Source organism: Geotrypetes seraphini, chromosome 4 (genome assembly GCF_902459505.1).
Source record: "Geotrypetes seraphini chromosome 4, aGeoSer1.1, whole genome shotgun sequence".
Classification (NCBI taxonomy): Eukaryota; Metazoa; Chordata; class Amphibia; order Gymnophiona; family Dermophiidae; genus Geotrypetes; species Geotrypetes seraphini.
Window position 1 is genome coordinate 22,787,487 of NC_047087.1, and position 16,849 is coordinate 22,804,335.

The 16,849-nt window shown below is 41.7% G+C and overlaps 1 protein-coding gene across 1 annotated transcript in view; it reads right to left on the reverse strand.

Annotated features, from left to right (window-relative positions):
- Positions 1-16,849, reverse strand: part of GAN (gigaxonin) — a 139,413-nt gene that overhangs the window by 98,933 nt on the left and 23,631 nt on the right. Inside the window, exons 2-3 of the mRNA XM_033943509.1 lie at positions 6,410-6,524; positions 4,562-4,912 (exon numbers count right to left, since the gene is read on the reverse strand). Coding sequence (XP_033799400.1) covers positions 4,562-4,912; positions 6,410-6,524 — 466 coding nt within the window. The remainder of the gene's footprint in view (positions 1-4,561; positions 4,913-6,409; positions 6,525-16,849) is intronic.

The window sequence follows — 16,849 nt, forward strand, 5'->3', positions numbered from 1 at the left end:
TTAATTAAAGGGGATTACAGATCCCTTGAGAAAAGTCTGAAAACGGGATAAACAAGACTGACGTCTTAGAAACATTGAACTTTAGTCTGTTCTCTTTAATCCAGTAATTAGCTGCTGCCAGACATTTATTTAATGGGAAAGATTAGATGTACAGGGACATAGCTCATTGCTGTTAATAAAAACATACAGTATCTGGAGATTCAAGATGGTGACCTGGGCAGACTGAAAGGCTCCTGCTAACATTTTCCCTTTTGTTTCTCATTTTGAGAAAAAAAATTTAAGAACAAGAAAGGGGAAGATAAAGGACTTACTCTTCTGTTTCCTCTCTACTCCCTGTTTCTTCCATTGAGAAGTTTGTAATAATAATAATAATAATAATAACAGTTTATATACCGCAATACCGTTAAGTTCTATGCGGTTTACAATAGATTAAGCGAGGTACAAATTGATTGAATTTAAGAGGGGGAAGAGGAGAGTTAATAGGACCGGAAATGCGTTGTTGAGGAGAAAGAGATTAATAGGACAGACGAATCACTATGGAGGAGAAAGAAGATGAGTGGGTCAGTTGTCTAGATACTTTAGGAACAGTTGAGTTTTTAGACGTTTTCTGAATTCCTCATAAGTAGTGGGCTAAAAAAGTTGATCTAGGTCTTTACCCAATCTGCACAGCGTTACCCTCCAGAACTGGTGCTGGCAATGAGGCAGCCTTACCAGGGCTTATCCTGGAGGAGAAACCTCCGTCCTCGGATCCAGGCATGGTGAAGCTGCTGGAGCTATCGATGCAGCCACGGGTAGTAGGAAACCTAGTGGCTATTGCAACATCAATTGAAGGGAGTGACCGGAGTTTGAAAGATGCTGTTGGAGGGACAGACGCCGCCGCAAACGTGAGCTTAGAAAGTATTCCTGGGTTAAAGGGACCTGTTAGAGAATGAGAGATCCAGCAGCTAGAAGGCCTTCAGGCTGTAGAATCTTTGAAGAAGCAGGCTGGTGGTGAGCTCCCCTTATCTTCCTTAATTAAACCTAGCCACGTTACATTAGATTCTAACTGGGAAGCTGTGGTTTGTTTGGAAAAAGGTTTTTTTGGTGAATAAATTGACTTTGGACATTTCTTTACAAGACTGTAAGACTTGCTTAATCACCCAGGAAGCAAAAAATTTTGAGTTAAGAGAGAAAAGAAGAGGTCATTCAATAAGATCTAGAAGAGATTAAATCAAATTCTTTAATATCTAGACCAGGGGTCTCAAAGTCCCTCCTTGAGGGCCACAATCCAGTCGGGTTTTCAGGATTTCCCCAATGAATATGCATGAGATCTATGTACATGCACTGCTTTCAATGCATATTCATTGGGGAAATCCTGAAAACCCGACTGGATTGCGGCCCTCAAGGAGGGACTGTGAGACCCCTGATCTAGACAATTTATTAGATTAGTATTAAAGTGGAAAAACTGGAAAATTATGCTAAGAGGTTGAATCTCCATTTTGTCAACTTTCCCCAATCCAAAAGTATAGCTCCTATAGAACTGTTTAATATCTGATGGAGATTTGGGGGGTTCCCATGGAAGCTATTCCTCCTTTTTCTTGAGTATATTTTTTGCCAGAGAAGAAACGACTGGACTCAATATTGGAAGTACTATCAGTGGACAGTTTGAATGTTAAACAGCTGGTGGAAAGGCCTTTAGAAGAGTGTTCTAGAGCTACACTTCTCCCTTCGTATTCACTGTGATAGGGGGATTAACAGAACCGCAAATATAAAAAAAACTGTGAATAACTTTTTCATGTTATTTCCTGTTTTCTATTAAAAACCATAAGCTTCATCTACTATACCATCTACTCCTTATCAAATCTAAAATGTTCAAATTACCCATTGTGTATTACCTAATTTCTCGACAATTCTTATGTAATCCGCCTTGAACCGCAAGGTAATGGTGGAATAGAAATCACTAATATAATGTAATGTAATATGGCAAAACCGCGAATAACATGGTGGGAGACCTGGCCTGTTCCTGAAGGAGAGGCAAAACACGGTGAAGAAAGTGCTGGGAATCGGCGATTTCTCTATGCAAGCTGTCGTAATTCAGGGGGAGGAGCCAGCATGCTAAAAACCGTGAATAATCAAAACCATGAATGCTGAAACCGCAAATCCGGAGGGAGAAGTGTATGCTCTTGGTGACTTCCGTTTTTGTGTCTGATAAGGACTGGGTGATGAGACTATTTTCAGAACTGCGATAAGTTGCACTTGGGTGGGAAAGTTTGGGTTCTTCCAGTTATCTGTGAGGATACACAGGAGAGAAAACAATTTTTGTTATTATGCCTACAAGATTTGTTTTTGGACACTCATTTCTTCTTACATTTTCCTTGCAAATGTATAATTCTTTTTGATTTTAAAGGATACCTTTTCTATGGCCCAAAGGCTTTTCTCGATAACAAGTGACTTATACAGATCCCAGCATCTGATTAGAAGTTATAAGTAATGGAACTTAGTTAATGGAAGGTATAGAATGTAATTGTCTAGGTTAAACTGCTGAATTTGATTGTATTTTTTCTTTATTTTTAGTGAGTAAGCCTCTTTTTCTTTGGGATCTCCTCTTTTAAATTGTGGGTTTACAGGAAGTTCATTGCTTTTCTTTTTCTATACAGATGTTTTAAGTTCTGTTAAATTTACTTTCTGTTAATTTATGTATAATGCAATTGAACTATTTTCCTAAAGCATGTTTTATACTATGTATTATTTAAAACGCAAAGAAATAAAATATAAAAAATAAAAACATAGATGTTGGTCTACCAGATCCGCTCAACAGTAATTTCCTAGGAAGGTGTCTTGCTTTCTCATACACAGAAAAATTTAGAGTTGGAGAGGATTTACAGACATGTCCACCATAATTAAACCTGAGGGTTGCTATTTCCACATTCTATAAATCTGCTGAACAGATTGTGCTTCACACAAAGATATGTTCAAGCCAGTAGCGTAGCCAGACACCCAAATTTGGCTGCTCGCACTAGCTCCCGCAGCCTTCCCTCTGATGAACTCCTGCCTATGCGGAAACAGGAAGCTATGTCTGAAGGAAGGCTTTGAGGGCTGGCGAAAACGGTTCATAGACAACGGCGCGAAAGACAAAGGTGCGCCCAGACAATTGAGCGCAGCGCGGAGGCGTGCGCCGCTCAAAATTAGTGTTTTTAGGGCTCCGACGGGGGGTTTTGTTGGGGAACCCACTCCCCATTTTACTTAATAGACATCGCGCCGGCGTTATGGGGGGTTGTAACCCTCCACATTTTACTGTAAACTTAACTTTTTCCCTAAAAACAGGGAAAAAGTTAAGTTTTCAGTAAAATGTGGGGGGTTAGAACCCCCCATGCCCCCCACAACGCGGCGCGATGTCTATTAAGTAAAGTGGGGGGGTTCCCCCCACACTCCCCCGTCAGAGCCCTAAAAACAGTAATTTTGAGCGGCGCGCACCTCCGCACTGCGCTCAATTGTCTGGGCGCGCCTTTGTCCCGGCGCGCTTTTGACCTGATAGTGTGTATCAGTCGCTGCTAGCTGCCAACAAAGATCTTCTGAGGGTGGGGGGTGGGAAAGGTGTTGGGAGTTTTCAGCTGGCAGGGCTTGGGGATCCCCACCAGCCACATCAGAGATGTGCTGCTGCTACTGGGTGGTCCTGGACCCACACCACTGATTCAAGCACTGTTTCTATAGGATGCTACATTTCTGGCCCAAAAGGTCAGCACTCAGCGAGGATACTCTTAAGGTCAAATTATTCACCAAAGCAGTTATATAATACTAGCTTAAGTTGGCAAAGGTATGCCTAAATATAGACATTACTTACATCTGCTCTATAGCAGGTTAACTGCTCGCACCTAATTGCTAATATTCTATAAAGTGAGCGCTAAAATAGTCGGCAGACCCCTGAACGCCCATACCTCACCCATACGTATGTCCCCATTGCAATTTCTGATGCAAACTTTACAGAACAGGGTTATACCTCCTCTTCCCCCCTCTTAAATTCAATCAATTGGTACCTCGCTTAATCTATTGTAAACCGCGTAGAACTTAACGGTATTGCGGTATATAAGCTGTTATTATTATTAATTATTATTATACCTCACTAATGCACATAACTGCTAATTGGTGCCAAGTCATTCTAGTTAGCATCAACTCAAAATGGCATTTACGCGTCAATTTACATTTTTAAAAAAAACCAAATTATGCGCGTCAGGTATTCAATAAAGTGCACGCAAATTTTCACATGCAACTAGTGCACCATTTACAGAATTAGGACGACTAAGGGCTCCTTTTACTAAGGTGCGCTAGCGTTTTTAACATCCACGCTAGCCGAAAAATTACCGCCCGCTTAAAAGGAGGCGGAGGCTGTAGCGGCTAGCGAGCGCGGCATTTTAGCGCGCGCTAAAACCGCTAGCGTGCCTTTGTAAAAGGAGCCCTAAGTATTAAGAAACAAAAAAAATCACACACGTTCACACAGTCAGACAAAACAAAAAGAGATACAGTACTAGGTTCCATCAGTTACCCAAATAGAAAGAAGTTACCCCAGGACTGGGAGGTACCATACCTTTCTGACTTCTGGGTCATGGCCTATCCACCTGATTACTGCTTCAAACACATATTTTTCATTCCCCACGTTTAGTTTCTCGAGGGAGAGCACCTCTTTTAACTTCTGATGCCCCAGTTCCAAGAATTCCTCCGTGCTGCTAACATCTCGAAAGTGCGTCTCCAGGAATTCGGTGGCCATGTAAAAAACATGATTCAGACAGTAATGCATCGCAAAATCACGAATACCGATACAGTTCTCCGCAGCGATGCAACCTTCTAAAAATTCGCAACACAGTGTCTTCAGGTCGGTGAGCAGAAGTAGATCCGCGGCCTGCACGACATCTTGGATCGTCTCCTCGCTCAATCGGATCTGCAAAAAGTGAAAGAAATGGCATAAACTAATTGCCAGCATAAGAACATAAGAATAGCCTTACCGGGTCAGACCAATGGTCCATCAAGCTCTGCAGCCCGTTCTCACGGTGGCAAATTCAGGTCACTAATACTTGGCCAAAACCCAAGAAGTAGTAACATTCCATTCAGAATCCTAAAGAGTAACAAAAGATTCCAGAACCTCAAATAGTAGCAACATTCCATTCCACCAATCCAGGGCAAACAGTGGCTTCCCCCGTGTCTTTCTCAATAGGAGACTATGGACTTTTCCTCCAGGAACTTGTTCAAACCTTTCTTAAAACCAGCTACGCTATCCGCTCTTACTACAACCTCTGGCAACGCATTCCAGAGCTTAACTATTCTCTGAGTGAAAACATATTTCCTTCTATTGGTTTTAAAAGTATTTCCCTGTAACTTCATCGAGTGTCCCCTAGTCTTTGTAATTTTTGACAGAGTGAAAAATTGATCCACTTGTACCCGTTCTACTCCACTTAGGATTTTGTAGACTTCAATCATATCTCCCCTCAGGCGTCTCTTTTCCAAGCTGAAGAGCCCTAACCTTTTCGAAGAAACGGCTGAGGGGAGATATGTCCAAAGCAAAGCCGAGTGTCATGAATAAGAAGAGGGAAAGAGCATTTAGAAGCCTGAAACTGCCTACTGCAGTCTCTTTTTATACTCTTCCCCCCCATGGAAGAGACCTCCTGCTCTTCCTCTTCAAACTGTGCCAACCACAGCCTGAAATCTCATCATACATTCAGACTCCTGAGGCAGGCCCGTCAGTGGGCCGAAATACAATCGTGTTGAGTCTTTCTATTCAATAAACAAGACTGAACACCAGTCAGTCAGCTTTGTTGTTTTCACGTCCTGTGAAGGTAGCATCTCCTGTGTTTTCTGCCTAAATTCATGTAAAACCATTCTGAGCTCCCCTGGGAGACCGGCATAGAAAACCAATTGATTGATTAAATAAATAAATATAAATTAAAATAAATAAAATACTTCTCTTCTGGAGTGGAATAGCTAATAGTTTCATAATCATCAGGGTTGAGGAGTCAGGAGCCGGTAAAAATGTACCGGACCCCACTTTCAAAATAAAGTAATACAGTATGTGGTAACTATCATTTTATACACATACATTTTTGTCTTATATCTACTTATGTTTATTAAAATTTGCTATACCGCTTTAGATCACTCAGCAGATCAAAGCGGTTTACAATTCTCGTAAAAGCAGGAAGGAAAAAGAAATTCAAAATTCAGACAGATAAGTACTTTAAATCCAGGACGAAAAAAGTACCAGTAAGAGTCAGAGTCAGAAAGTAGAAACAGAGGAGCTGGAGTCAAAGATTTGGTACACTGACTACTTCACAGTCCTGGTTACCACTGAGCGTAATATGATGTCTGCATATGTTTCTTGCATTAGCCCCTTGTGCAATACCCAACATTGCTGAGCCATACTGAGATTTAGTGCTCAAAGCTTTACCTGCCCATTGAAGATGTAATCTAGAATTTCTCTCATAACAGCAACCGATATGCCTTCCATCTCAATCCTATACACAGACCCATCGTCCTTGGGGGGGTTGTAGTTCAGCTTCGTTCTGCGAGAAGCACAAGAAAATAAAAAGGGCACATTCAGAAGCCACGTCGTCATCTTATTGTTTAGTTGGGTCAAGATTCATGCAGCTCAGATTAAAGATTTTGCAAAGACCTGCCAAGATAAGAAACTGTTCATGAACAAGAGGGCAGACGAAAATCCAGAGAATCTCAGTAGAGCTGGAATGCCACAAAGTTTTAAGTCTTATTAAAAGCTGATATACCACCTCAGGGGCTAAAGTCATGTAAGCTTGTCACAATTGTAGTGGAGAGTGTGTGGCGCAGTGGTTAGAGCACCCTGAGGTTTTGAGTTCAAATCCCACGTAGCTCCGCATGACCCTGGGCAAGTCACTTAATCCCTCAATGCCTACCGGTACAGAGAGGGAAAAATGCTTTGAATACCTGAAAGTAAACCATGTGGAAAGGCATAATCAAAACAAACATCTAAGTCCCCTTTTGGCCTAAGGCCTAAAATGCTGAAAATAGCAGCAGGGAAAATGTCCATTCTCAAAAAAAAAAAAAAAAAAGGCCAAAATGAGGTTTTTTTTGAGAATGGCCTGCCTCTACGTTCAGCAGTTTAAACGGCCAGAACACCACTACTTCTAAACTTACAACACATAATAAACCAAAAAATGCCTAAGTCCCAAACGTCCAAAACAATAGCTTTTAGGCAAAGGAGGGGCCAGTCCTTCACCTAAAAGCTGGATTCTGTAACCTGTGTCTATCAAAAACACTGGTTACAGAATCCCCCCCGCAACGATCGTGGCAGGAGAGATGTCTCATCTCCCCTGCTGCGATCGATCCCCCCGAACCAATACGGGCAAGAGGGAGCCCAACCCCTCCTGCCCACGACACCTCCCCCCACTAAGATACGGGCAGGAGGGAGTCCAGGCCCTCCTGCCCATGATGCACCCCCTCACGACTGACCCCCGATCACCCTCCTAACCACGTGACTAGCCCCCCCATCTCCGACAACCCCCCTTACTCACAATCTGTTGGCCGGGCAGATGGGTCCCAAGTCTGTCCTCCTGCAGGCCCACCATCCGCTGAATGGCGGGCATTAGGACCTGATTGGGCCAGCCGCCTAAGGCCCTACTCACAGGAGGGGCCTTAGGTGCTTGGGCCAATCAGAATAGGCCCAGTTGCCTTAGGCCCCTCCTGTGTGTGGAGCCTTAGGCACATGGGTTTGGTTGTCTCCATGTGCCAAAGGCCCCACCCACATGAGGGGCCTAAGGCAACTGGGCCTATTCTGATTGGCCCAAGCGCCTAAGGCCCCTGCTGTGGGCGAGGCCTTAGGCACCCATTATGTTTCTTTACTCTGGTCAAGGGAGACAGTGATATAAGTATGGTCTGACAGCATATCCTTTACAGTCATGTACAAGGTCTGTTTTCCATTCTGTGGTCAGCATCTGGTCCCTTCTTTACACAGTACAAAGAATAATCGTATATTCTATAAAGAACATAAAAATAACCTTACTGATAAGACCAATGGTCCATCTAGTCCAGTAGCCCATCCTCATAGTGGCCAATCTAGGTCCCTAGTACCTGGCTAAAACCCAAGAGTAGCAACATTCCATGCTGCCAATCCAGGACAAGCAATGGCTTCCCCCATAGCTTTCTCAATAACAGACTATGGAGTTTTCCTCCAGGAAATTGGCCAACCCTTTCTTAAAATCAGCTACGCTATCCACTCTTACCACAACCTCTGGCAACATGTTCCAGAGCTTAACTATTCTCTGAGTGAAAAAATATTTCCCCCTATTGGTTTTAAAAGTATCTCCCTGTAACTTCACCGAGCGTCCCCCTACTCTTTGTAATTTTTGACTGAGTGGAAAATCGATCCACTTATACCCGCTCTACTCCACTCAGGATTTTCTAGACTTCAATTATATCTCCCCTCAGCTGTCTCTTTTCTGAGCTGAACAGCCCTAACCTTTCCTCATACGAGAGGAGTTCATTCTAACTCCTATAGGAATACCTCTCTTCTGAGGCTGGTTAAAAAAAACCAAAAACGGCAAGTAGCCCCTACTTCCTCTTGAATCCACAACATCGATGCATTAAAGTGAAAGTGGTTTCATAGCAAAATAGAATGAGAAGCCTTATCTCAGAAAGTTTTATTTTAAAGAAAAGGGTATTTGACATGACTGCATAAAGTGACAATGAATGTATGCGGCATCCACAAAATACAACTTTCCTATGTGATCCCCTCTCATTCCCGCTTGGTAAAAATTATATTATGGAGAATTATCTTCATTTCCTGCAATGTGGAGTAGAGGCCACAGGAGTCGATTGCTGTCTTATACCCACCCACCTCCTGCTTTCGTGCATTGTTATTCATGGTTGCTACCAAATACCCACCTCAGCGGCTTCAACAGTTCAAGTGAAAGAATGGCTTCTGAGGGGAAAAATCTCCACCCAGTAATTAGCTGCTGTTACTTAGGCAGCAAGCCAGGAATTAGGCAAGCTGGGAGAGACACTGAATTTATTTTACAGCCCAGACTGCAAAAAACCATCCACTCCCTGCCCCCAAATCATCCTTCAAATGCAGAATGATAACCTTGTGTGTCACACTAACAACCTCTCTTTTTTTATTTTTTTTTTAATCTAATCTTTAGTCAATGGTATGTTTCTTTGTTCTTGTTATGAAAAATGAGGAAGTGCTGGTCTCGGTGTCACTGTCGATCGTATATAGTACACTGCTCAGATTGCTCTAAAAATTACTTGACTGACAACGTTTCAGAAAAAAAAGAGAAATTTGCAAATTGTGCCTAGCCAGAACACAGGCGGTTTCATTTCTTAGGGAAAAATCAAAGAACAGAGGGGGGAAATTTTATAACAGGATAGCTATGTTAATAAGGTAGGAAATGAGAGGGAAAAAGACCCTTAGGAGACCCACATTTTCAAAGCTGCGTGGAGGGTCAGGCAGTGGTAGTTGCCCTACCACTAACTAACAAATGGGATAAACAATGCGGTAATTGACGACATCATTTAAAAAACAAGTTTCAAGTTTATTTAAAATTTTTTATATCGCCCAATCAACCTTCTAGGCGGTATACAAAGTCATAAAAACATGTACTGACTAAAAAAACACCATATTTAAGATGACAGAATATCATTAAAAACAATAATTATTAAAAACAAAGAAAACGGGAACAAATGGGAAAAGGGCAAGAACTACAATAATCAAGTAGAGAAAACATATAGGGAACAAAACAAAAGGAAGGGTGGCTAAAAATAAAATCAAGCTATGTAGCCCTGAAAAGGACATTTAGGTCTCGAAGGTGTCAAGAAAAAGAAATGTTTTTAACTTTGTTTTAAAATGATTAAGAATTAAAATATGATAAAATAAGATAAAAATATGGGGGCCATTGACAAAATATTGTAGTGAATGATCATCAGTTTTCCTCTTCTTCTTTTCTTTTTCTTCTTTATGGCACATCAGGAGGGGTGGTTAATGGAAATAATATTACATAATGTTATAATATGTTATATAATGTGTATATGGTGATTGGAAAGCAGTTGAAGGGTGGGTGGTGGGGGAGGGGGTAAAAATATTATTAGAATTTTATGTAGTAGATATAAAAGTGATATTGTGTAATAATTTGTTGTAATTTAATATTTTGTGCACTTGATGTAAAATATGAAAATGAATAAAGAATATTTAAAAAAAAAAGAATTGATTCTTCCTGTAAATGGGACGGAATATTATTCCAAAGAGAGGGAGCGCTAACAGAGAAGATGGTAGACCTTGTTGCGTTGATATACTTCAGAGACGGGATAGAAAGAAGAATTTTGGCAGACGATCTTAAGAGTCTTAGAAGGACTATAGGGGATAAGAAGATTATTAATAAATTTGGGTTGGTTATTTTGTCTAGTTTTAAAAGTTAGTAAAAGAATTTTATAAGTGATTCTGTGTTTTACTGGTAACCAATGAGCTTTATGTAGGAAGTGGGTGACATGGTCAAACTTCTTTGCATTAAGTATAATCTTTACTGCAGTGTTATGTATTATCTGACGTCTTCTTATTTCTTTTTTAGTTATGCCTTTGTAGAGAGCATTACAATAATCAATGCAGGAAATCATGAGAGAATGGATCAAAATATTCAGAGAAACGGGCTCTAACAATTAAACCAATTAAAATCTAATTTTTAAAAAATGTAGGCACTTGCAAGAGCCTACAAATGACGGCAGCCAATTTCCATCCATAGAGACGTCTTCTGGCACCTACATCTAAAGTAGGCATGGTTTAGAAACATAGAAACTGACGGCAGAAAAGGGCCACGGCCCATCTAGTCTGCCCACACCAATGACCCACCCCCTAACTCCCTCCGTGAAGAGATCCCACGTGCCAATCCCATTTTTTCTTAAAATCTGGCACGCTGCTGGCCTCAATTACCTGTAGTGGAAGACTATTCCAGCGATCAACCACTCTTTCGGTGAAGAAATATTTTCTGGTGTTACCATGAAATTTCCCACCCCTGAGTTTCAACGGATGCCCTCTTGTTGCCGCGGGACCTTTAAGAAAAAAAGATATCTTCTTCCACCTCGATACGGCCCGTGACATATTTGAACGTCTCGATGCCGGAAGTTGGCGTAGGCACCTCTATAATGCAATTTTTGTCAAAAGTAGGTACCAGAAATGTAGGCCTGTAAAACCCTGGCCTACATTTCTGGCGCCTACTTTCGACGTGGCCACAATTCTCTAAACGGTGCCACTGCATGATTGGCATACGTCAGTGCCAATTTTCTAAGCAGCTGCCGCTCGCGGCATCATTTAGAGAATCCAGCCTAAGTGCCTTTATAAAAGACTAACCTAACCCCCCTCTTTTACTAAGATGTGCTAACCGATAAGCGCGCACTAAACACCCACGCATCCATAGACTAACATGCACGCGTTAGCGTTTAGCATGCGCTAATCGGTTAGCGCACTATAGTAAAAGAGGGCCTAACACAAATCCTGTAGCAATCGTCTACATTTTGCCTGCTGTAAATATTAGCACATACTTTATAAAATGCATAGAAATCCCGGGACGATGTCAGGCAGTCCCGTGAGGCAACGGGAAACGTCGGGGAATGAATCTCTGTCGGAGCCGATGGTGCTGCCTTTGACCCCAGAGGTGGTTCGAGCTATGCCGGGTTACCAGCAAACAGCAGAGGGAGGAGGCGGCGTTCAGGGAGCGACGAGCGTGGGAAATGGAGTACTTTCTCCACTTCAGCCTCTGAAACCCCTGACCAAGCCAGAAGTGGTGGATATGGAGGCGTTGGGGGGAGCCATGGAGAGCCTTCATCAGGTATGCTCCCAATTTATTTCTTCAACTCAACAAACTGCTGTTCAAATTAAAAGTTGTGAAGGAAAAATTCAACAACAATCAACTAGATTGGATCAAATAGAGAAAACAGTCTCTGAAATAAAACTTGCAACAAATTCTCAAATGAAAGACAAAAACTTATTGATCAAGAAAATTGAAAATTTAGAAAATGCTAACAGAAATTTGAACCTGAGATTTCTTAATTTTCCTGTATCCAGAATATTATCTCCCAGAGAACTCTTTCTTTCTTTTCTGACTTCAGTTCTAAAATTTTCAGAGACTAATATGCCACCATTGCAAAAATTATATTACCTTAACATAGTGGAAGAGGAAAAGGTTAAGTCAACTACACACCCCGGAGAACTAGACCTCACTGGGATGTTGGAATCCTCACGGATTGAAATTTCAGCGAGAGCTACTTTGTTAGTGACTTTCGTTTTCTTACAAGATAAAGAAGCTCTTCTTCGTCTTTTTTATAGAACTGAAAGTGTTGAATTCTACAATCACAAAACTGCAATTTTTCCTGATGTTTCAAAGTGGACGCAGCTTAGACGCAAAAATTTTTTGACATTTCGTCAGCCAGTTTTGGCTTTGGGAGCAACTTTTCAACTTAGGTTTCCTTGTAAATGCTGTATTACTTATCAGGCGAATAAGTACATTTTCTATGCAATTTTTTTTGGAAGGAAAGGCTGCCATTAAGGCTCCCGACCCCTCTGTAATTCCAACTACTCAGGTCTTAATGTAATTAACCCAAAGAAACCTGTATTTTTTGAAGGCATATATTAATATGACCGAGTATAGTTTTCCTTTAATTCAACTCCCCTTGATTGTGTATGGCTTTACTCTCTCCCAATGTGGACTATGATCATTGTACTAGGAATTTGTGATTTGATAATAATTTATTTGAGTATATTTAGTTTCCTTTATCAAAGTGTTTTTGATCTTTGATGTGAAAATGAATAAAAATTAAAAAATTTTAAAAAAATGCATAGAAATTGTGGTTCTGCTCACATTCTTCACAGCATGCCAGAATTGGGAGTATGCTTACATTTAGATGCTATTTAAATTTTTCTAGAGGCCATATATCTAATATAATAAAACCCTAAGCGCACTTCCGTTTTCCATGCGCTGTAGGGATCTGCAGGTAGGAGTGCGCATGCACGTGGCGGCACGGAGCCTGTCGGCCGTGGCGGCTCTTGCCGTCTGAAGGATGTGAACTGGCCAGGGCGACGTGAGCGGGGGCCGGAACAGACTAATTCCTGCCTCTCAGGCTTCTCCTCCTGCTCCGGCTGGGCCCGCGTAAAAAAACCAAAAACCCATAGAGCTCGCTTCGGGTCCAGCAAGGGCTGCGGGTCCTGAAACCTTCCGATTCAAGCAGCGTCTGCAGCACTCTACACACGCTGCTTCGGGGCCTTCTACTGCCCTGATTTGCTGGGCAGTAGAAGGCCCCAAAGCAGCAGTGTGTAGAGTGCTGCAGACGCTGCTGGAATCGGAAGGTTTGTCGGGATCGTGGGAAGGGAAAGGGGGGTAGGGGAAACGCTGCTGCTGATGCACAGGGAAGTGGTGGGAGAGAAATGCTGCTGCATAGGAGGCAGGGAGAGAGACAGAAAGACAGACAGACAGACAAAGGGGGCCAGGGAGAGAGACAGAAATAAAGACACAGACATATATTCTAGCATCCGTTAATGTAACGGGCTAAAATACTAGTTTGCTTATAACAGCTTTAATGGAATGAAAATGGTTTATAAAATTTCCCTTCAAAAAGGAGCACATTTCAAAGCCATTCCTGTGGGTAATCAATAATTTTGCCCTTGAATATAGACACTATAAAAATGTCTCACCCTAGGTGTTGATCAATGTATACACTCCTCCCTCAGCATTTGGGGGGGGGGGGTTAGGTGCAGAACCGGACCGCGAAGTGTGAAAAATCGCAAATAACTTCTCGGCCGGCTCTGATCCACCCCCGCCTCCCTCATGCGTCCCCAGAACCTTACCTGTGGTCTAGCAGTGAAGCGGGGCAGGAGCGATATTCCAATGCTCCTGCCCCGTGCAGAGCCGTCATCAGAATGGCTGCCGTGAGTTCCTGTTGTAGTCTCGAGACTACAATGGGAACTCATGGCGGCCATTCTGTCTCCATTTAAAACTATAAATGGAGACAGCCCAGCCTACCTTAACAACTGCCTAATCCAAGCTAACTTAACCAGACATAGGAGAACCCACAAACCGTTCACGCATCCCCCAAACAGAGACGTCAAACGAAAAAAACCTGTACGATGGCCTTCTAGCCACACAAGCAGCAAAACTGGACCACCAACTCTCCAATTTACTCATAATGACCCCAGACTACAAATCGTTCAGAAAAGAAATAAAAACCTTGCTATTTAAGAAATCCTTGAAGATAAACTAACACCGCAAGACTCATCCCAATTCTCTGAAGCAACTCGCTCTTCTCTTCAATTCCTCTGGAAATGGCCAGATAACTTCTTTTGTAATCCGCCTTGAACCACAAGGTATTGGCAGAATAGAAGTCACTAATGTAATGTAATGTAATGTAATGTATTTACTTTATGATGCTTTAGAGCCAATAACTTACTCACTATGAAACATTCCTAATTTTCCTTAAACTGAACTCCTTTCTTGATGGGGGTTTCTCTACGATTCCATCTGTTTTTGATGAGATTCATTATTCCCTCCTTCAAAAACCCCCCTCCCCCCGTGAAAAAGATATGCCCCCCCTTCCCCAAGGGGGAGCACGCCAGGTCATTCACCATTTAAAATGATCAATGATTTTACATGCCCTAGCCTCTTTAGCCTTTCCTGATAGGGAAGTTGTCTCCATACTCTTTATCATTTCCATCACCCTTCTCTGTACCTTTTCTAATTCCGCTATAGCTTTGAGATGCAGTGACAAAAACTACACACAATATTCAAAGTTGTGGTTGCACCAGGGAGCCATACAGAGGCATTATGGCATTCTCATTTTTGTTTTCCATTCCTTTCCTGACATTACAGTGCTCCCCCGGTCTTTCGCAATCTCAGTCATTCATGGTATTTTCCAACCACGAATGACCGGGGTAGGAGAGGGCAGCCGGAGTGCCGGCGAGTGAAGGAAATCACTCGCGGTATGCTCCGACCGCCTCTTCCTATACTAAAGTCGGGCCTTACCAATCAGGAGCTGCTTTGACACGCAGTAATTTGCATACAGTACGACATAATGCTTTAGAACAGGGGTCTCAAAGTCCCTCCTTGAGGGCCGCAGTCCAGTCGGGTTTTCAGGATTTCCCCAATGAATATGCATGAAATCTATGTGCATGCACTGCTTTCAATGCATATTCATTGGGGAAATCCTGAAAACCCGACTGGATTGCGGCCCTCAAGGAGAGACTTTGAGATCCCTGCTTTAGAGCATCTTTTAGTGTACAGTATTAGAATGCAACTCTGGATATAACGGACTGTTTTGTCAGGTCCATTAAAGTACATTATAACGGGATTATACTGTATATGCATCATTTTACACTTGCTCCCATTAAATGTCACCTGCCATTTGGATGCTCAGTCTCCCAACTGTGATTTTTCCCAATCCTCTTGTGATTTAAGAGCTTTAAATAACTTTGTGCTATTGGCAAATTTAATCATCTCACTAGTTATTCTTGTTTCTAGATCATTTATAAATATTAAAAAGCAGTAGTCCTAGCATAGACCCCAGGGGAACCCCGCTATTTACATAATCACTCGAAAAGACTCCGCAGCTGAAATCTATAATTCTCTCATCAAAAAGCAAATGCAACCTAAAAAAAAAGTGTTTTTGTGCTTGAGATATTTCTTTAATACACTAAAAGGAATTTGTACTAACAGCGATCAATAAACCAATCGGGAATTTGTAAGTGGAAGGAGGTTTTTCTGCCAAAGACGTTACTTGCCCTCTCAAGTTGGAGAAGGCCGCTTCCCTAAAGGGGCTCCGAGGCTTTTCCTCCTTTCTGCTAAAAGTACAAATCTAGCACTGCTGTCTTTTCACCTTTTTTTAGGTTGCATGGCTTTTTGGCGAAAGAATCCCACTATTTACCCTTCTCCATTGAGAATTTAACCTTACTCTGTATTCTATCCACTATAAGTCACTGTCTCTTATCCAACTTTTTTTTTTTTTTTAATTTCTCAGCAATCTTTCAGGAGGTACTTTGTCAAATGCTTTTTGAAAATCCAGATCCACAATATCAGTTGGTTCACCTTTATCCACATATTCATTCCCCCCTTTAAAAGAAACGCAGGAGATTGGTAAGGCAAAGTTTGCCTAAGTTAAAGCCATGTTGGCTTTGTCCCATTAATCCATGCTCAATAATTTGGTTCTTTACATTACCACCATGCTGCCCAGTACCGATGCCGGGCTCACCGGTGTATAATTTTCTGGGTTACTTCTGGAAACCTTTTTAAAAATTGGTGTTATGTTGGCCACCCTCCAATCTTCCAGTACCAAGCTTGAATTTAGTTATTTAAATTTATATCAGTGGTCTCAAACTCAAACCCTTTGCAGGGCCACATTTTGGATTTGTAGGTTCTTGGAGGGCCGCAGAAAAAATAGTTAATGTCTTATTAAAGAAATGACAATTTTGCATGAGGTTAAACTCTTTATAGTTTATAAAAAACTTTCCTTTAACAGCTAAAAGGAAAGATATATAAACTATAAAGAGTTTTACCTATAAAGACATTAACTATTTTTTCTGCAGCACTCACATTTAAAGTTTAATATCTTTTCTTTCTCAAAACAGGCACATTTCAATCACTAAATTGAAAATAAAATCATTTTCCTACCTTTGTTTGGTAATTTCATGAGTCTCTGGTTGCACTTTATTCTTCTGACTGTGCATCCAATATTTCTTCCCTTCTTTCAGCCTCCTGTATGCTTCCTCTCCTCCAGACCTCATTCCCTCCCCCAACTTTTTCTTTCTTTCTCTGTCTTTCTCTGATTCTGTGTCCCATTTTTTGCTTTGTTTCTGGCTCCCTGTCCCCCCCCCTTCTTTCTTTCT